The following is a 22027-nucleotide window of genomic DNA, read 5'->3' as shown; positions in this document are numbered from 1 at the left end:
TCCACGGGAAAATGGTGCTCAAGAGCACCATCACAGGATGACTACCGTAGTGGCCGTGACTCCTACAGAGATAGCAAGGGAAGGGACCGGTGAACGCGACCAGCAGCCCCGCTGCTTGATGGGTACTAGGGGAACTAGGGGACAGCCCACTAGAAGTTTGATGGATTAAGTGGGATCCCTCTTAAGAAATGTATATGTATTTCTAGTTCATAAACTGCAGCCTACGGACAGACATGCTTGCAAGTTATTTAAGCTACAATGCTAATTATGCTAGTGAAAATCATCTGGGGCTACATGCAACCAGATTGTACACCATTTGCTAACAATGGTAAACTTGACACCTAACATGACAAAATGACAGTAAATTTGTGAACACACAATACATCTAACAATAGTAAAATCTGTTAATACATAGCACATCACAAATGCCAAACTTGACAAGGCTGCATGGCTATATGCTCTGAACATCGGCGACATCATCTTTCTTCACATCATGTGAGGAAGCATCCAACAACACGACCCATGAAAGGGCCCGCAAGCAAGTGGTCACCAATAAGAGAAGCCTCAGCTACTAGAACTTAGGGGATGAACATGGTCAGCCTCAGTTAGCCAGTTAGGAAAACATAAGCTGGCCCCTAATACAGGTCATCGAGGATAATCATGTACGCACATTGCGAACCCCACCACACTCGAGAGGAAAGCACTTCGTGAAAGTAGCTGCATGGCGCATGATTGTTCATTAAGAAAGTATTAAAGAGGGTAACACACTTGAGTAAATGGTAAAATAGGCCAAATTAAAAAGGAAATATAACGCTCCCCAGAAAACACTGATTGAATTCTCAGAATCTGAAAATTTGTATGGGGAACAACATCACTAGGAAATCCCTTTCTTATTAATTTCACGATATCTCCATAACTTGTGTTTGTATGGTTCTCTACCATTAAATTCACGATCATTTAAATTCATGATCATTTAGGTCGTCTAAGGGAATCATGGCCAAGCAAAATGAGTCTTTCTAGAGATTCCAACAAGTGACTACATACAAAGCAAAATGAGTGAATCTACACTTTAAAATATGTCTACATACATCCGTATGTTGTAGTCCATTTAAAATGGCTAAAAAGACTTACATTTAGGAACGGAGAAGTATTCGTTATTGCTCATGAGCAATTAAGAAATAGGTACTTATTTATTAAAAAATCTAATAGAGCTTGCAATAAGAAATTACCCGTTCCTTCAAAATAAAATAAGAAATTGCCCATAATCCATGGTACCCACTTGATAATCCCTAATCGGCCATGTTACCCAAATAAGATGGACCTAGTCTGATCATATAAACGATCCAACTGCACTCAAAGTCATCTAGAGTACCAAGACTCACTTTCAGGTCAGGTGCCCAACAAACCCTTGACCAATTGCGATGCAGCCAGACTGAAAGCCAGGGAATAAACAAAGCTTAAACCTGCAACCACCAATACCACATCCTCTGGAACATAACTCAACAGCAGCAAAAAGGCAGAACTCCAGATAGTCAGACACAGACATTGAATGAGAAAATCAAAACAAAAATAGATACAGCAGACAAAAGCTTAAGCAGGAGCAAGAGAAACCTTGGTTCTAGATTGATCCCTACTTCATAGCAGAGTTACTTGTTGCCTGCATTTCGCTCTGTAATAGGATGTTGAGCGATCTCTGTGTAGCACAGTTTATCTAATTCCCTTTATACCGATTTCTTCTCTTCCTATTATTATATAATAAGACGTGACGAAGATTTGCCCTAGAAAAAGCATAAACATTGTACACGTATTTCTTCAAAATCTAAGACCGTTCCATTAGGGCAACTCCATCGTATCCCACGAGGGCAATGTATTGCAGCGGCGCTAGACACTAGGCAGTACTAAAACACTTGTTAGTTGAGCAACATTTTTCTATGACTTTACTTCCTTTTGTTTACTGGGACCATCCATCGGATCTCATTCTCGTATTTGTATTTGCAGGACTGCGTACCAAAGTTATTGCAGGTACTGCTCTAACCCATTTTTTTTCTATTTCAAAAGAGGAAGAAATTAATTATAAAAATAGGAAAGGTCTTCCATTAATGCACAAGCACTTATTGCTGCCTGTTCTGACTCTAACATCCTCTTGTCTCCATAACAAACACAAAGTAAAGGCCTTTAATCCTGATGCAACATGCTGATTAGCTATTCTCTTTTATTCAGCTACTTCATCGGTGGTCACATTAGTTGTTATTTTGTCGATGGTGGCCACTGCCCTTTTATTTTTCACTGAAGACAAGATATAACCAAGAAATACATTTGAAGGTTGAAATGTTTCTTAGGACATATGGCACATCAAAACCCAGGAGGTACACTTTCTCTGAAGTTAAGAAGATAGCAAGACCGTTCCAGCGCGCTCTAGTCTCGGTTGCAATATCACGCCACGTCCACTCCCCGGCTCGCGGTCACCACGAACGCAGCAAAAAACGTTGTTGATTCCAGCTCGTGGTCACCACGGGCACAACAAAAAATGCAGCTCGTTCCAGCCCGTGGTCACCAGGGTTCGCAGCAAAAACACTGCTGGTTCCAGCCCGCGGTCACCATATCCAGCACTGGCAGAGCCGGTCGTAGCAAAAAGGTTGCAATCGCAGGTCAGAGGTGCTGGAACCGGGTAGAAGAAAAGCTGCAACCACATCTGGGCGGTGCTGGAACAGGGCGACAGAAAAGCTGTGGCGGCGAGATGTTTTGCTGCCACCGGCAATGCGTTTTGCTGGAACCGGCCAAACAAAAGCTACAATCGGAAAAAAAAAAGACCCAAGCAATGGATGGTCGACGGTGGGAGCTCGCTCGCTGTTCCCTGCTGCAGATGCAGACGGGATGGGTGTGGACGAGGCAAAGAGGAAAGACGCCATGAATTGAATTGAAGAGTGGAAGAGAACATCGAGTGGACAGGGGATAAAGAGATAAGGTGTGGCTGGGCCAGACAGGCGCGTCCGCGTGGGTTTCTTGGGAGCGAGCCAACGCGGAGCGACCGGCCCAAGGTTCGGCCACTTCCACAAACACAAGCATTTGCATTATCATGTACTCCCTGTGTAGAGATGCGGGCTGTTTATGTGGTGTCTTCTTCAACCTCGAGTAAGCTCTTCCCTAATCGCATCACTGTTGATCCCCTAGCACAAGTCTAGGGTTTCTCTCTCCTCCGGCGGCTCTACCGCCGTGAGTTGATTTTGCTCAGGCGATCATCATCTCCTACCGGTCCCCGTCCGCCTCTGTGGTCGCTGGCCGGTATAGGGTTTCTGCGTCCGGTTTTTTCACACAAAACGATCTGATGGAGAGAGGAGAAGGTAGCGGATCTACGGACCCAGTTGACGAGCTACTGGAGAAGTTGCATCTGCATGAAGAGGAGGATGAAGGATTTGTTTGGGAAGATGTGGCTGAACCACCGCCCCGCGCAAAGTGGTTGGCAATTGTGAAGGTACATACCATCAGAGGTTTTAGCCCTAGTGCTCTTTACGCAGATATGCGGTCTGCTTGGGATCCGGCCAAGGAGGTGATCTGGAGGCGGGTGGATGACAACCTGTTCACCGCGCAATTTGGATGCCTGGGTGATTGGAACAAGGCTATGGTCATGGGACCCTGGTTTTTCCGCAATCAGGCGGTGCTCATGGAGGAGTATGATGGATTCTGCAACCCTAGATCGGTAATTTTGAACAAGCTCACGGTCTGGGCGCAAGTGCATAAACTTCCTGACAACTATCTGCACGAACAAATTGTAAGGGGTATGTGTAGGCCTATGGGGGAAGTGAAGGAAGTTCAAATCAAGCTGCCTGCTGGCTATGTGGGTAAATTCGTCAGAGTCAAAGTGAGTATGAAAGTTGACAAGAAACCGACTAGGTTTGTGTCTATGACCAAGGAAGGGAAGAGGGAGTGGTACCAGGTAAAATATGAAAAGTTGCCGATGTTCTGCGGAGCTTGTGGACTGCTGGGGCACTGGTATGAAGAATGTGGCAATGGAGAGCATGACGTGGAAAAGCTGGACTGGGGCGATTTCATTCTGGCAGACGGGGGGCGGGGAAGAGGTAGAGGACGACAGGGGGGTAGTGGCGGTGGTCGTTTTGGCTCAACTGCAAACCTGTTCGGCAGGGGTGGTAGCAGGGACGATGGGGGCTTTGGTCGAGGAAGGGGGAGAGGTGCTAACATACCCACTGAAAGTTGGCGTTTTAATGCTGCGTTCCAAGGCACCCAGAACAAGGAACGTAATAGTGGGGATGCAACAACGGATGATCTGACGAGCCAAGACACTCGGGTAGCAGACGGTATATCACGCAAGAGATTGGCCGAAGATTCAGTTTCAAATGAAACGCTTGCCACTGAGTCAGAAACATTGGTGGGAGCAATAGTACCGGTGGGTAAGGGCATTTTGGTGGCAAGTATGGTTGATCAGTTCGATGCAAGTACTAGCTCTGAAGATTTGCAAAGCACGCCGCAGAAAAACGCAAACAGGAAGAAGCTGCGGGGAGTTGATGGTACTGCTGTGGTCGATATAGCAACGGAGACATATGATGATGATAGATCGGCGGCTCCCCTTGCGGGAGACCGCCGGGTACAATGAGTGTAATATGTTGGAACTGTCGCGGTTTGGGTAATCCCGCGACAGTTCATGAGGTCCGCGAGCTCGCGAACAAATTTACCCCGGCCGTGCTGTGTTTAGTCGAAACGCAAATCCAGAGCGCGCGCGCTGAAATTCTAGCTCTTTCTTTTGGTTATAATAAATCTTTTGCTGTTAGTAGCTCCGGTCGGAGCGGTGGTCTTGTAATTTTTTGGAATGAGGAAATAAAACTTAAGGTGTTGGGCTATTCGAAGTACCATATTGATGCAAGGATCTCTGATCTAGGACCGGTCCCTTGGAGGCTCACATGTATTTATGGTGAAGCGCAGGTTCCGGAGAGATACAGGATGTGGGACACACTACGCTCTTTGGCAGCAACAGCAGGAGATCCATGGATGGTGCTGGGCGATTTTAATGAAGTCTTATTTCATTCTGAGTATGAGGGAGTAGGCCAACGGAGCCAAGTACAAGTTGATGGATTCAGAGATGCTCTCGATGTCTGCAGTTTAACAGATTTGGGGCACATAGGCCCTCAATGGACTTTTGAGAGGAAGGTTGCTGGTGGAACTCATATAAAGGTTCGATTGGACAGGGTAGTAGCCGATCCAAACTGGTGTGCGTTATTTCCCGCGGCATCGGTTGTGCATGAGACTGCAGCCTGTTCTGATCATAGCCCTATTTTGTTGAAGTTTTCGGATGAGCTCATCAAGAGGGGGGGTGCCAAACAGTTTAAATACGAGTTAATGTGGGAAACCCATCCAGAACTGAAGGCTTTTGTGAATGGAAAGTGGAAGAAGAACCATGAGAGTAGGACAGTTGATGAGTTAAAGGAAAAGCTACAACAACTGGCAGGGGATTTGTCTAGATGGGATCGCCAAACTTTTGGTAACGTGAGGAGAGGGGTCAAGAGAATGAAAAATGAACTGGAGATCTTGCGAGCTATTCCGGGTCGTGCCGGCCCATCCGTTCAAGAGCTTAAGATAACTGATAACTTAGTTGAATTATATCACCGCGAGGAGATATTATGGAAACAGAGATCTCGTGTTGACTGGTTAGTGGGAGGAGACAAGAACACCCGTTATTTCCATATTAGAGCAACCATGAGGAGAAGAAAAAATCTCATCAAATCTCTGACAAAGGGGAATGGGGATGTAGTGACAGAAATAAATGAGCTGGAGGCAATGGCGACACAATTCTATTCTGAATTATACACTTCTGAAGGGGTAACCAACATGCATGTAGTGCTGGACTCGGTCTTACCCAGTGTTACCGCTGAAATGAACGCAGTTTTGAATGCTAGCTATTCGGGGGAAGAGGTGAAATCAGCTCTGTTTCAGATGTTCCCAACCAAAGCGCCGGGTCCGGATGGCTATCCGGCCCACTTTTTTCAAAAACATTGGGACGTATGCGGTGATGAAGTGACAAAAGCAGTTTTACGTATTTTGCTAGGGAAAGAAAATGCAGAATGCATCAACCACACGTACCTTGTTCTCATACCGAAGGTCAAGTCTCCTACTTCCCTTGCGCAGTTTCGCCCCATTAGCTTATGCAATGTTCTATACAAAATAGCTTCAAAAGTTGTTGCTAACCGGCTCAAGGAGATACTTCCAGATATTATTTCACCCGAGCAGTCAGCCTTTGTACCAGGTCGCTTAATCACAGATAACATCATCATGGCCTACGAGTGCCTTCATTTTATGAAGAGAAACAAAGCTTTGAAGCATAGGAGTTGTGCTTTGAAGTTGGATATGATGAAAGCCTATGACAGAGTGGAGTGGGATTACTTGGAAGCTATAATGCTCAAGTTGGGCTTCTCGCAGATATGGGTAGACAGAGTAATGAGCATGGTGAAGTCAGTTTCCTTTTCTGTCCTTTTTAATGGGAATAAACTCGAGGATTTTAAACCTACCAGAGGTATTCGGCAGGGAGACCCAATATCACCCTACCTTTTCTTGTTAGCAGCGGAGGGCCTCTCAGGCCTCCTCAAATCCAGAGATCAGTCGTCGCAAGTTGGTGGAATTCAGGTGACCCCCTCGGCGCCTCCGGTTAACCACCTATTATTTGCTGATGATAGCCTGCTGTTTTTCAAGGCAAATGGTGCAGGGGCGACAGAGGTGTCAAACCTACTGAACTCTTATTGTCAAGCTTCAGGTCAGAGGATCAATAGCAGCAAGTCCTCTGTTTTCTTCAGCAAAGGATGTCCAGAGTCGACCAGGCAGGAGGTCAAAGGTATACTCAATGTGCAAACTGAAACACTTAATGAAAAGTATCTGGGCATGCCGTCTGATATTGGAACAAGTAAAACTGGGGCTTTCAAGTATTTAAAGGATAGGCTATGGAATAAGGTGAAGGGATGGATTGAAAAAGCAATCTCTGCGGCAGGAAAAGAAATTTTGATAAAGTCTGTGGCGCAAGCAGTTCCGGTTTTTTCTATGTCCTGTTTTAAATTACCGAGAGGGTTGTGTGAACACTTAAATAAACTCATCCGACAATTCTTTTGGGGGAGCAAAGAGGGGAAGAGAAAGCCTCACTGGGTCTCTTGGCAAACGATGACACAACCAAAAAAGAATGGAGGACTTGGTTTTAGAGATCTTGAGCTCTTCAACCTTGCGTTATTAGCACGTCAGGCCTGGAGGTTGTTGACTATGCCTGACTCTCTATGTGCCAAGTTACTCAAGGCAATTTACTTTCCGGAGGTAAGCATTATGGATGCAGAAGTGGGCTCTCACCCTTCGCAGGTTTGGCGGTCGTTGATTGAGGGAAGGGACGTGCTAGCTCATGGCCTGATCCGAAGAATTGGAGACGGGAGTTCCACAGAGGTTTGGACGCATAACTGGATTCCCAGGGATACTTCTATGAAACCTATAGCCTGCTTGAGGCTGAACCCACCAATCCTAGTGTCAGAGTTGATTGATGCTGCAAATGTAGCGTGGCGATCTGATCTTCTACAACAGTATTTCCTACCAATCGATATTCAGTCCATCACTAATATACCACTATGCACTATGCCTATGGCAGATTTTTGGGCTTGGCAGTTTGAGAAGAAGGGCTCCTTTTCGGTAAGATCTGCTTATAGACTGCTAGTAGAAACAAAGAAAAGAGGAGAGGATTTGCTTCAAGGCCGGGCGTCAGTATCAAACATGTCACAGGAGGAGAAGGGATGGACTACACTCTGGAGTACTAAGATCCCTTCAAAAATTAAAACATTCTTATGGAGGCTTGCTAAGCAATCTTTGCCTACAGAGGATGTCCAAAAACAGAGGCACATGAGTATCATAGACAAGTGCCAATTGTGTGGTATTGTTGACTCTTGGAAACACTTTTTAATGGAGTGCTCGATGGCGCGGTGTGTATGGGCACTGGCTGATGAAGAGATAGTGGAAGTGATGGCTGATGCTACAGAACCTAGTGCCAAACATTGGTTATTTCATGTCCAGGGGTCTTTATCACATGCTGAATTCGTGGAGGTGGCGGTCACCTTGTGGACGATATGGACAGCCAGGCGCAAGGCAATTCACGAGGAAGTCTATCAGAGTCCATTGGCAACGCACAAGTTCGTGAAACATTTTCTGGCGGAGTTGGAGACCATCAGTACGTTGTCCCAGAGGACGCTACAGAGACCAGCAATTCGGGCTGCTGTGCAACAACGGACGAAATGGATTCCACCGCCAAATGGATTCATGAAAATCAATGTTGATGCAGCACTGTCTGACACGGGTCTAGGAGCGGCAGCAGCAGTTTGCCGAGACAGCACAGGCTTGTATTTGGGCTCGTCGGCTCTAGTGATTCAAGGAGCTACTGTTTCAGCAGTAGTAGAAGCTATAGCTTGCCGTGAGGCACTCTCGCTTGCACAGGACCTTTCACTTCAGTATTTCGTTGTGGCATGTGATTGCAAAACAGTAGTTGATGACATTCAGAAAGGAAAGGGAGGAACGTATATGTCAGTCATCAAGGAAATATTCATCCATAGTTCTCTTTTTAATAGCTGTAATTTTATTTTTGAAAGGAGAGCATCGAACTTAGATGCACATAAACTTGCAAAAGATTCATTAGCACTTGATCGGGATCGCCACCTGTGGCTGATTCACCCCCATGACCCCTTATGTATCCCTCTTAATGTCCAACTAGATGAATAAAGCTTGGGCATTTCCCCCCCCAAAAAAAATGTACTCCCTGTGTTCCTTTTTTTTAAGATTCCACCAATAAGAGACTTGCAGAGCAAAATGAGTGAATATACACTTCAAACTATACATCCGTATGTAGTACTTGCATTTAGGTACTCACATTTCCTCTTTTATTCATCTACTAGTATGTTGTTTTACAAGCAGGTTTCTTATCTATAATAATAACAACAACAGAGAGACGACAGAAAACAGTGGTAAATTAGGAATGGCGAACAAAAAGCATGCTTTCTGCAACAAGATTAAAGTGACGCCAAATACGATGCCAACAGCCAAACAGTTTACTACAGATCCAAAAGGTAATCAGGCGTACTTGCTCGCTCACCACAAAGACCAAAATTGGAGCAAGTTTGGTACATATCCGTCCCGTTCACAGCAACATGCGGTACATTATTGCTCGACAAGTCCTAAGAGCTTCAACCATAGTTCATTCCGCGAGTTAAGACACGCCCACTTTCACAAAAACAAGTGCAGAGTGGTGGTGTCTCAGATGCAGATCCCATCTAGTATGGCTCCACCGGTGCGCGGAACTTGAGGCCGGCATACACAGCGGCAGCGCCCAGCTCCTCCTCGATCCTCAGAAGCTGTTCCAATTAGAAAAGAAATAACCCCTTGGTGTAAATTTGGGAAACCGATAAAAAAAACAAGACATGAATGCTCAAATAAACACATTACACTGAACAAAAGAATATCAGAAACCAAACATGCAAGATCAGTCTAACGCCAAACACAAGATGAGAAATCTTTCTTAAATGAGCACATTGCATCGAACAGAAGATTAAAGAGGAAGAACAATTTGTTTTTTGTTATTGTGAGAGGTCATGTTGGTCAACAGAATATCAGGAGAATGGTTCTGCAGTGCAAGAATTACAGGAAAGCCACTTGCCTGGTTGTACTTGGCAAGCCGCTCTGAGCGGCAGGGAGCCCCAGTCTTGATCTGACCCTGTTGCACATGAAGAAACATTGGTCAGTTACTCCTGATAGATCCAGAGGAGAAAAAACAGTAGTCTCATTAAAATTATTCAGACAAACAATTAAAATGAAGATTATAAAATCATACCGTGGACAAACCGACAGCCAAATCAGCAATGAATGTGTCCTCAGTCTCACCACTGCACACCACAAATGTACATAAGCATACAAATGGTAATAACGATAGAAACAAGGGGGAAACGGATGGGTAACAAGGCAGTATCTAGTATGTACCTCCTGTGACTGGTCATCACACCCCAACCAGCATGTTTTGACATCTTCACGGCCTCGATACTCTCAGTGACGGATCCAATTTGGTTAACCTACACATGAAAAGGATGAAACAATCAGAATATGTAGTGCATACTCCATCTGATCAGGTCCTTATTATGGACGGAAGGAGTACTTGTACTATGACGACCAAAGGAGAAGAATCAATAACAGCTTCTGTTTGAAGAGAATAATACCTTCAGCAGAAGAGCATTGCATGACTTCTCCTTGATTGCCTTTGCAACTCTCTGCACAACATAGTGATACAGCAAATTAATTACAGTGATCCAACAGAATGAAAATGCTCACCTACACCACAGAAAACAAATCACTCACGGTTGGGTTGGTGACTAGAAGGTCATCACCAACAATCTGAACTTCCACTCCACATTCTTCAGTCATCTTAGCATAGTGCACCCAGTCATCCTGGTCAAATGGGTCCTCAATCGACACAATGGGGTACTCGCTCACGAATGACTTGTATACATTCTTCAGGCTATCTCCAGATATCTTCTGGGAACCATCGTTGTTCTACAGCAAGGGAGGGCAATGTTAAAAATGCTCATGAAAAGAGAACAAATTGTTGCCACAAAACAAACCATGGGGCTAATTACCTCTTCCTTGAAGTTGAGGTCATAGGTTTTGTCCTTGTCATTGTAGAACTCTGAAGCAGCAACATCCATTCCAATGACAACCTAGAATTTCCCAAACCAACAAATCTCCTTCAGTCACTAACTTAAAAGCTCACTGAGAAGTGTGTGACAACAGATTAATTCAAGCAGACAAACCTTGCCGGTGTATCCAGCCTTTTCAATTGCAGTCTTCAAGAGCTCAAGGCCCTCCTTGTTCTCCTACAACACCCGAAAACAAAAAGAACTCAGATCACACCCCACAAACATTGACCTCAATTTATAACAACACAGTAGTTCTATACGTCCAAACATGACAATCAGCAACTGTCGACGAAATAACAAGGCATAACAAAGCAAGGAAATCTGATCTTAAACCTCTAAGGACAGGGAAATACCTGAATGTTAGGAGCAAAACCACCTTCATCTCCAACATTGGTGGCATCTTGTCCATACTTCTTCTTGATAACAGACTGTCACAGAAAATGTTAGTTTTAGTAAATTTGCTTTTTACAAGATAGCAAAGAGAAAAAGAAGATGAAAGAATTACCTTCAAGTTGTGGTACACTTCAACGCCCATCTTCATTGCCTCCTTGAATGAGGCAGCTCCAGTAGGAAGGATCATGAACTCCTGCAGATATGCAAGTAAAGGCATAAATAAGAAATGTGCGAAAACAACATGATGAAAGATGTGAAAATCTTAGTTCAGAGCATTGCCTGCATAGCAAGCTTGTTTCCAGCATGGGATCCACCATTGATGACATTGAATGCAGGAACAGGCAAAACCAATTGCTTGTTGCCAGCAAGGTTGGCAATGTGCTGCAGTGAAGAATATATTCATGTTCAAAGACTTTAGGCAATAGCAAACAAATGTAGAATATTAAAAGAGTTGATTAGCAATGATGCACACCTGGTACAGCGGAATCTTCTTGACGCTGGCTCCAGCTTTGCAAACAGCTAGTGACACAGCCAAGATTGCATTAGCACCAAGCTGAATATACAGAAGAAATTGAGCTGTCAGAAGGGGATCTGCATATGGAAATTAGCATTGGCACCAAGTAAAACTCGTTGTGGATTATGTAATACCTTCTGCTTGCACCAACCCCATTCGTTTTTGGTTCCATCAAGCTGCTGAACCATATAGTTGTCGAGCTCAGTTTGAGCTGTAGGGTCCTGTGGAAGGAAAGAGAGCACTGAATGAATTATGCATTCAACTCCCATATCACAATAGAAAAGGGGGCAGAGACAATGCTAACCTTGCCAATCAAAGCTGGCGCGATAATCGAGTTCACATTGTCAACAGCCTGTGAAAGAAAAAAAGAAAAATACATGTAAATACAAAGAAAAGACTAAATTATGCATGCAAATGGACTATTCGCTACAATAGAAAAAAACCGGATAGCTATAGTGAAACATCAAGCACTAAATGATCCTGAGTTGTTCATTTCATGACAGTACTTGAGCAAGTTGGTTTTTTAGTGCATAAGAAAATGTGCACAAGAGATATTGCCCATGATTATTCACTTCATAAATACATAATCCTAAGCTACTACACATAATCAACGGCAATGAGATATCAAAGAAAAAAAGCTACAACCTACCACATTAAACTAGAAACATCAAGTTATACAGCACAAGGAAACATTGTATGGATGAAACCAACATGGCAAAATAACTTGTTCTCACAAACAGGATAACTGGAAAGATGGCACTGTTTGGTCCATTTGGCATAATAATTTGGTAAACAAGTAGGAAAATTTCAAAAGCTGGCAACAATATTGCTAGTGTAACAAAAGCATAGAGTTGAGGCAAAAAAAAACATATACAGCAGCCACATTACATGACTATTAACTATGACATAGATTTAAAGAATGTGAAGATAAAATTCGCTCAAATGGATGTAAACCTTGGATACACCCTTTCCCAAGTAGTCAGATCCACCATCCCTCAGTTCCAAAGCTTCATAAACACCTACATAAGAGGGATGATTCAGACAAGACTAGTTAAACAAAACCAATACAGTAACATTCCATAAATAATGATCCAAATAAGAGTTTGTGCCTTCACTAGTCAGGAACTCAGGAAACCAAAGCAGAAACTTAAGGTTGAAAAGAAGAGAGTGATGATAATAACAAAATAACTCACCAGTTGATGCACCGCTGGGAACAGCGGCCCTGGCGAAGGTTCCATCTGAGCAGCACACATCAACCTGATGCACAAAACCATGAGATTAGCCAAATAACTTGCCAAAATATTTTACAATTTGGCATTGTGCATAGCTTAAACAATAAAATCCAGACAATGCCGCATGCAACTAGGACACAGGCCATATGGCTACATTTAGCTATATAAACACCAAGCACGGCGAACAACCATCTGTTGATACACACTGTGAAAACAAACAATGGAGGGCTGGCAGGCAAAATAAAAAATCGTTCTACCCAGCATCTATCTGACTGAACAAGCCAGTTTGCGTCAAATCTATCTAACATGTGGAAAAAAAACTGGCCAAGGATTGGCAACAAGCAAACGACATTTTACATCCTACCTGCACACCCAATGCCACTTGGACCAGAATGAGATGCTACACTCATTTAGATTTTCGTCACATTACTTCACACTACGGAATTATGCACAGATCAAACGATAAGCACTAAGCAACAACCAGGGCACGAAACCGCAATGACTACATAAACACAGGGCATGGCGACCAGCCGATCTAAATGCATGACGAGCGCCACAGTAATCCGACTAAACAACCCACCTCACATCGAATCTAGCACATCCCTCGGCAACAGTAATCTGCATCCTACCTACCGTCCCACCCACCCAAAACCCCTCGAATCTAGCGCATCAGAAACCTACGGCCAGCGCCCCAGAAGCCCCGACCCACGGCCGACGGACGAATCACCAGATCGAAACCAGGCCGTCCTACCAGATCGAGTCGGACCGGAGCAGAACGTACAGATCGGGGGCGCGTGCGTACCTCGACGGTGGGGTTGCCGCGGCTGTCGAAGATCTGGCGGGCCTTCACGGACTGGATCGTGGCGGCCATGGCCGAAGCTTGGAGGAGAGGAGGCCGAAATAGATCGAAACGAATGGAGCGGAGGGCGGAGAAGGCGAGGCGAGGAGAGGGGAGAGGACAGGGCCGCCCATTCTTTTTTATAGTCGCGAGATGAAAGGGAAGCGTCCCCCCGTTTTTAGCCGTGCCGCTGCCTGTGGGGCCAGTGGGCGCGCGCTCTCCCGGGGGCCCGCATGGAAGGGGCTTTCGTGACTCGGAAACTGACGGGATGGATCGTCGTCGATGTGTGTAATATATAAATGCATCGTATCTACCGTTGTACTGTTGGAGTACTGCCTCCCCAAGCCGGTATCGAAAACCAATGCTTGTTCAAGGGGCCAAAAGATTTTTCATTACTTATAAGGAGCTTTCTTTCTTATACTCCCTCCGGTATTATTATTATTATTGGGGCCCCGGTATGTTTTACTCCGCATATAAGATTTTTGTCTGAAGTCGGACTTGATACGACTTTATATTGAAAAAAAGCATCAACATTCATAATATGTAACCAATATCATTAGATACGTCATGAATTCAGTTTTAAATTGTAGTATAGCTTAAGTATTGTAGATGTTGATATTTTTTTCATATAAATATGGTCAAACTTTATGAAGTTTTTTTTTGCGGGAAAAACTTTATCAAGTTTGACTTCATACTAACCGGGAGACACACGGGCACTTCTCCAGATTGAGATCATTTGCATCACCGATGGGCTCCAGGAACAGTCGGGCACAATCAAAGATAGTAGCGGACACCTCCTACTTGGATAAGTGGGGGCCATCATAAAAAATCTGATGAAAAGGAGCAGGTCGTCGCTCTCAAGCTAACCAAATGCTTGAGGATGCCCTCAAAGCAGCAACAAAAAAAAGACGAACCTTGTACGCATGATGAAAGACTCCTTTCCACATAATTTTGTCCGTGCCTTGAACCTCGATATGGCATAGCCGACGTAGAGGAGGTCGAAAGAGTTCACAGCATGGTTCCGCCCGACTCGATCATTGACGAGCTGGTCACATTCTCGAGCTGACGATCATGCTTTAGGGATGTCCTCAAAGCAAAGATGGCCCTTGTAGGCCCATCCTCGGAAAAAAAGTCAGGTCTTGAACCTTAATATGTCGTAGCCAACGTAGAGGAGGTCGGGAGAGTTCAAAGCCTCGTTCCACATGGATTGATCGTTGGAGAGAAGAAGGAAGTCATCATCATTGTTGAATTTGGTGACGTTAAAATTGTTTTTTCAGGATTGCGTGTCGGTGTCAAAACCGGCGGATCTCGGGTAGGGGCTCCCGAACTGTGCGTCTAAGGTTGATGGTAACAGGACACAGGGGACACGAAGTTTTACCCGGGTTCGGGCCCTCTTGATGGAGGTAATACCCTATGTCCTGCTTGATTGATATTGATGAGTATGGGGGTTACAAGAGTTGATCTACCACGAGATCGTAAATGGCGAAAACCCTAGAAGTCTAGCATGTATGATTATGATTGCCTCTACGGACTAAACCCTCCGGTTTATATAGACACCGGAGGGGACTAGGGTTGTACAAAGTCGGTTACAAAGAAAGAAATCTTCATATCCGAACGCCAAGCTTGCCATCCACGCCAAGGAGAGTCCCATCCGGACACGGGGGAGAGTCTTCTGTCTTGTATCTTCATAGCCCATGCATTAGTCCGGCCCATGTCCAATAGGTCAGACGCCCGAGGACCCCTTAATCCAGGACTCCCTCAGTAGCCCCTAAACCAGGCTTCAATGATGAGGTGTCCGACGCGCAGATTGTCTTCGGCATTGAAGGCGGGTTCCTCCTCCGAATACTCCAAAACAGCTCTCGAACACAGAGAACGTGTCCGCCTCTGTAAAACAAACACCACATATATCCGCAAAGAGTATAATATTTTACAAGTCCAATTTGCTGACAATTTTTGTAGCACGACATCACGTCCCAACCCAGCCATTATTTCGAACCATTTTTAGCCTCCCGTTCCACGTTTTAAGACGCGGTTTTATTGGCACGTCTTGTCGAAGCAGAGATCATGTCCCCTTATCACGGGATTCTCATTAATATGGGCGTGGATAACCCAACTGTTCCGTTGGCATGATCCCTTGGGAATAGGCAGGCTTTAAGGCCTATGAGGAGGCGTTTGATATTCATCGCCTTTATAAAGGGGCTCAGACCCGTCTTTCTCCTCCGCGCCTACCTCTTCCTCAACCTTTCCAATCTCGAATTCCAACACCCAGGTTTCAACTTAATTGCTCCAAGCCTCCCAGTCATGTCCGGACCCAGCCTTCAAGGCCGGTGGGTGGCCTCCTTCGTCACAGAGGAGGATATCGCAAAGCTCCGGGCGGCAAGATACCTGACCGCGGAAATCCCCCATAGGCTACCTACTAAAGGACAGGTTATTCCTACTCCCAGACCCGGCGAGAGGGTCGTATTCATCTCTCACTTCCTCCGGGGGCTAGGGTTCTCTCTCCATCCCTTCGTTCACGGACTCATGTTCTATTACGGGCTAGATTTTCACGATCTAGCTCCAGACTACTTTCTTCACATCTCGGCGTTTATTGTCATGTGTGAGGCCTTTCTTCGTATTACCCCTCACTTCGGTTTATGGCTCAAGACCTTTAATGTGAAGCCGAAGGTAATCGAGGGGTGATACGTCTCCGTCATATCTACTTTTCCAAACACTTTTGCCCTTGTTTTGGACTCTAACTTGCATGATTTGAAGGGGACTAACCCGGACTGACGTTGTTTTCAGCAGAATTGCCATGGTGTTATTTTTGTGCGGAAATAAAAGTTTTCTGAATAACCTGAAAATCAACAGAGATTATTTTTGAAATATATAAAAAATACTGGCGAAAGAATCAAGGCCGGGGCCCCACACCCTATCCCCGAGGGTGGGGGCGCGCCTACCCCCCGGGCGCACCCCCCTGCCTCGTGGGCCCCCTGATGCTCCTCCGACCTCAACTCCAACTCTATATATTCGTGTTCGGGGAGAAAAAATAAGAGCGTAGGATTCATCGCGTTTTACGATACAGAGTCGCCACCAAGCCCTAAACTCTCTCGGGAGGGCTGATCTGGAGTCCGTTCGAGGCTCCGGAGTGGGGAATCCGTCGCCATCGTCATCATCAACCATCCTCCATCACCAATTTCATGATGCTCACCGTCGTGCGTGAGTAATTCCATCGTCGGCTTGCTGGACGGTGATGGGTTGGATGAGATTTATCATGTAATCGAGTTAGTTTTGTTAGGGTTTGATCCCTAGTATCCAATATGTTCTGAGATTGATGTTGCTATGACTTTGCTATGCTTAATGCTTGTCACTAGGGCCCGAGTGCCATGATTTCAGATCTGAACCTATTATGTTTTCATGAATATATGTGAGTTCTTGATCCTATCTTGCAAGTCTATAGTCACCTATTATGTGTTATGATCCGTTAACCCCGAAGTGACAATAATCGGGATACTTACCGGTGATGATCGTAGTTTGAGGAGTTCATGTATTCACTATCATTGCGTTTGGATGTCTCCATTGGAGCCCTGGAAATGGATTTGGTAATCATCTCACATCAATACAGCTGTTTGGCTGGACACTGAATTCGTATTGGAAATGAAAAACCAATTCAGTCCGTTTTGGCTACCACGTAAATCTCCCTCGCACGTTTCGGAGGGCTACCCCTTTGAATTGGACCGAAATGGACACCTCCCGCAAAACGTACCTGTTCGAGCCCGCAACGAGAAAATAGAAGAGAGAAAGGAGGGGATACGAGAAGGCGACCTTGCGACGACCTAGCAGGTAGCAGGCGGGCGGCGGCGGCGACCTAGCAGGTTGGTGGCGGCAGTAACAACCATGGAGTCTGACGGCGGCACAGGTCCCTTCCTCCCTGGTCCTTCCCCAACTCCTCTTCTCCGCCCCACTGAGCCACACCCCGCCATGGAGGTCGAGGGTGGCCCAGGACCAGCGCGCCCCGCCCCCTTGTGCCACGCCCCGCCGTCCTCCCCGGCCACCGTGCCTCGCCCTCCTCGGCCACGCCCCGCCCTCCTCCCTGCTCGCCGTCCTCTGCCTCTCTTCTACTCCATGGCCGAAGGAACTGCTGCTCCTCTTCTGCTCCATGGCCAAAGGACATTGCTAGAATATTTATTTCTTACTGCCATATTTATTTCTTCTGCTCCATGGCCAAAGGAGATGCCCCGCTAGAGTATAATTTTCATGGCAATATAGCTATGCAATTCCAAAGTTTGTCATCCAAGCAGGATTTGGTATTACAACCTCATAGGCATTTCAAGGGGCAATGCAGTGAACAACCAAACATGCGAATTTGTATTCGTGCCATTTCAATTTCCTCACTGATTTGGAATTCCAGACCAATTCAATACAGAGCTCACCAATGGAGACATCCAAACGCAGCATATGTGTTAATGCTTTGGTCCGGTACTCTATTAAAAGGAGGCCTTAATATCCCTTAGTTTCCAATAGGACCCCGCTGCCGCGGGAGGATAGGACAAAAGATGTCATGCAAGTTCTTTTCCATAAGCACGTACGACTATATTCGGAATACATGCCTACATTACATTGATGAACTGGAGCTAGTTCTGTGTCATCCTATGTTATAACTGTTGCATGATTAATCGCATCCGACATAATTATCCATCACTGATCCAATGCCTATGAGCTTTTCCTATATTGTTCTTCACTTATTTACTTTTCCGTTGCTACTATTACAATCACTATAAAACCAAAAATATTACTTTTGCTACCGTTACCACTACTATCATATTACTTTGCTACTAAATACCTTGCTGCAGATATTAAGTTTCCAGGTGTGGTTGAATTGACAACTCAGCTGCTAATACTTGAGAACATTCTTTGGCTCCCCTTGTATCGAATCAATAAATTTGGGTTGAATACTCTACCCTCGAAAACTGTTGCGATCCCCTATACTTGTGGGTTATCAAGACTATTTTCTGGCGCGGTTGCTGGGGAGCATAGCTCTATTCTTTGAGTCACTTGGGATTTATATCTGCTTATCATTATGAAGAACTTGAAAGATCAAAGAACCAAGATTTTTCCCTCAACTACGAGGGGAGGTGAGGAACTGCCATCTAGCTCTGCACTTGATTCACCTTCTGTTTTGAGTAAACTTGTGACACCTACACATGCTATTGATTATGATAGGTCGCATGTTATTGATGATGCCACTTTTGCTTTGCATGATACTTATGATGAAACTACTTCTATGCTTGATAATACTATGCCACTAGGTGAATTTCTTAATGAACAACTTGCTAGGGCTAGAGAGAATGAAATTATTGAAACTGATAATATTGATGAAAGTGATGATGAAGATTCTCCCCTAGAGATGAATTGCCTATTGTTCCTGAGGGTTATGTTATGGATGAAGAAACTGCTAGAGACTTCTTAGCTTGCAATGATAGATCTGATCTTAAGAAATTATTAGCTAAGCTTAAAGAAAAGTCTTTGAATGCTAGAATGAAATATGACCCTGTTTTTGCTACTTCACCTATCTTTATTACTAATAAGGATTATGATTTCTCTGTCAATCCTGAGTTAATTACTTTGGTTGAATCTGATCCTTTTTATGGCTATGAATCTGAAACTGTTGTGGTACATCTTACTAAATTAAATGATATTGCCACCCTGTTTACTCATGATGAGAAAACTCGCTATTACTTTATCCTTAAGTTATTTCCGTTCTCATTAAAGGGTGATGCTAAAACATGGTTTAATTCTCTTGATCCTGGTTGTGTGCATAGTCCCCAGGATATGATTTATTACTTCCCTACTAAATATTTCCCCGCTCATAAGAAACAAGCTGCTTTAAGGGAAATATATAATTTTGTGCAAATTGAAGAAGAGAGTCTCCCACAAGCTTGGGGGAGGCTTCTCTGATTACTTAATGTTTTGCCTGATCATCCTCTCAAGAAAAATGAAATACTTGATATCTTTTATAATGGACTAACCGATGCTTCCAGAGACTACGTGGATAGTTGTGCTGGTTGTGTTTTCAGGTAAAGAACTGTTGATCAAGCTGAATTGCTATTGAATAATATGTTGACTAATGAAAATAATTGAACACTTCCTGAACCAACTCATAAGCCAACTCCAAAGAAAAGGGGTATTCTATTTCTCAGTCCCGAAGATATGCAAGAGGCAAAGAAATCTATGAAAGAAAAAGGTATTAAAGCTGAAGATGTTAAGAATTTACCACCTATTGAAGAAATACATGGTCTTGATAACCCTACACAGGTAGTAAAGGTAAATTCTCTCTATAGATTTGATAAATGTGAAATCGCATTTACTAAGTTTGCTAGCCAATGCTTGGATGAGTTTGATGACTTTATGGTTAAACAAGAAAACTTCAATGCTTATGTTGGTAGACAATTGAAACACAATGCTGATATGCTAGAACACTTGAGTGATTATATGGCTAGTGTTAAAGGTGAACTCAAACTTATTAGTAAACATGCTTCTATGGTTACCACTCAAGTAGAACAAGTACTTAAAGCTCAAAATGATTTGCTCAATGAATTAAATAATAAGAAGAATGATAATGTTGTTAGAGTTATGACTAGAGGTGGTAAAATGAATCAGGAACCTTTGTATCCTGAGGGCCATCCTAAGAGAATTGAACAAGATTCTCAAAGAACTAATATTTATGCACCTAGTTCTTCTAAGAAGAAGAAAAAGAAAAATGATAGAACTTTGCATGCTTCTAGTGAACCTGTTCTTGACACACCTAAGAATCCCAATGATATTTCTATTTCTGATGCTGAGACACAATCTGGTAATGAACATGAACCTAGTGATAATGTTAATGATGATGCTCATGTTGATGCTCAACCTAGCAATAATAATGATGTAGAAATTGAACCTGCTGTTGATCTTGATAACCCACAATCAAAAAATCAATGTTATGATAAGAGAGACTTTGTTGCTAGGAAGCACGGTAAGGAAAGAGAACCATGGGTTCAGAAACCCATGCCTTTTCCTCCTAAGCCATCCAAGAAAAAGGGTGATGAGGATTTTGAGCGCTTTGTTGAAATGATTAGACCTATCTTTTTGCGTATGCGTTTGACTGATATGCTTAAAATGAACCCTTATGCCAAATACATGAAAGATATTGTTACTAATAAAAGAAAGATACCGGAAGCTGAAATTTCCACCATGCTTGCTAATTACACTTTTAAGGATGGAATACCAAAGAAACTTGGAGATCCAGGAGTACCAACTATGCCATGCTCCATTAAAAGAAACTATGTTAAAACTGCTTTATGTGATCTTGGAGTCGGTGTTAGTGTTATGCCTCTCTCTTTATATTGTAGACTTGATTTGAATAAGTTGACACCTACCGAAATATCTTTGCAAATGACTGATAAGTCAACTGCTATACCTGTCGGTATTTGTGAGGATGTGCCTGTTGTGGTTGCAAACGTTACTATTTTAATGGACTTTGTTATTCTTGATATTCCCGAGGACGATAGTATGTCGATTATCCTTGGTAGACCCTTTTTGAATACTGCAGGGGCTGTTATTGATTGCAACAAAGGCAATGTCACTTTTCATGTTAATGGTAATGAGCATACGGTACACTTTCCGAGGAAACAACCTCAAGTCCATAGTATTAGTTCTATTGGAAAATTTTCAACGATTACTATTGGAGGTTTTGAATTTCCCCTTCCTACTGTCAAGAAGAAATATGATATTCTTATTGTTGGGGATGTGCATATCCCAGTTGAGGTAACCTAGTGTTATTCGAAATTTCTCAAGTTTCATGCGATTCGGAATGAGTTTGTTAACAAGACTTGATCAACCTTGTTAGTGGATTCCTTTTGATGAGCATGATATGGATGAAGTTAGAAAACACAACTATCTGTACCCTCTTTTTACTTTCTGTTATTTATATTAAATAAAGCAAAAATAGTATTTTTGTCTGTTTTTTGAATTATCCATGCAATAAAAAAATGCCCCAAAAATAAAAGTTCTCCAAATGACCTGAAAATTAAATATAATTTTTCTAGAATATTTGAGAATTTCTGGCATTGAGAACACACCAGGGGACCCACCACGTGCCCACAAGGGTGGAGGGCGCGCCCACCCCCTGGGCGCGCCCCCTGCCTCGTGGACCCCACGTGGGTCCCCTCCACTTATCCTTGCACCCACACACTTTGTCTTGCTCCAGAAAAAATCACTAGCCAGCTCAAACCCGAGTTCTCGCTCATCTTGCTGTCATTTTCGATCTCCTTGCTCAAAGCTCCTCTCACAAAACTGCTTTGGGGGATTGTTCTTTGGTATGTGACTC

General features: G+C 44.0%; 1 protein-coding gene and 1 long non-coding RNA gene across 2 annotated transcripts; one reads left to right on the top strand and one right to left on the bottom strand.

Moving 5' to 3' along the window:
* The first annotated feature begins 1407 nt into the window (after positions 1-1407).
* Positions 1408-2788, top strand: LOC125555442. Its single transcript, XR_007304702.1, has 2 exons — positions 1408-2022; positions 2221-2788. It is a non-coding gene; the product is annotated as an uncharacterized LOC125555442 (long non-coding RNA).
* Positions 2789-9012: 6224 nt separating this feature from the next.
* Positions 9013-13823, bottom strand: LOC125506942 (enolase). Its single transcript, XM_048671652.1, has 17 exons — positions 13645-13823; positions 12804-12867; positions 12565-12629; positions 11915-11962; positions 11745-11831; positions 11569-11649; positions 11376-11477; positions 11209-11289; positions 11057-11131; positions 10818-10880; positions 10644-10724; positions 10366-10560; positions 10227-10277; positions 9994-10082; positions 9848-9899; positions 9674-9730; positions 9013-9371 (listed from the first exon to the last, which is right to left on the bottom strand). The coding sequence occupies exons 1-17, from the start codon at positions 13711-13713 to the stop codon at positions 9291-9293; spliced, it is 1341 nt and encodes a 446-aa protein (XP_048527609.1). The 5' UTR covers positions 13714-13823; the 3' UTR covers positions 9013-9290.
* Between the last annotated feature and the right edge of the window lie 8204 nt (positions 13824-22027).

Source organism: Triticum urartu, chromosome 5 (assembly GCF_003073215.2).
Source record: "Triticum urartu cultivar G1812 chromosome 5, Tu2.1, whole genome shotgun sequence".
Classification (NCBI taxonomy): Eukaryota; Viridiplantae; Streptophyta; class Magnoliopsida; order Poales; family Poaceae; genus Triticum; species Triticum urartu.
The sequence above is the reverse complement of the archived record's forward strand: the minus strand, read 5'-3'. Positions and strand labels throughout refer to the sequence as shown.

What these genes read in the sequence shown, in the direction of transcription:
- LOC125506942 (XM_048671652.1), bottom strand. Translation starts at nt 13,713, where the DNA reads ATGGCCGCCACGATCCAGTCCGTGAAGGCCCGCCAGATCTTCGACAGC. An exon ending in TGGCTGTCGGTTTGTCCACG is followed by an intron (nt 9,731 to 9,847) that starts GTATGATTTTAT and finishes CATGTGCAACAG; the next exon opens with GGTCAGATCAAGACTGGGGC. An exon ending in GGCTTGCCAAGTACAACCAG is followed by an intron (nt 9,372 to 9,673) that starts GCAAGTGGCTTT and finishes TAATTGGAACAG; the next exon opens with CTTCTGAGGATCGAGGAGGA.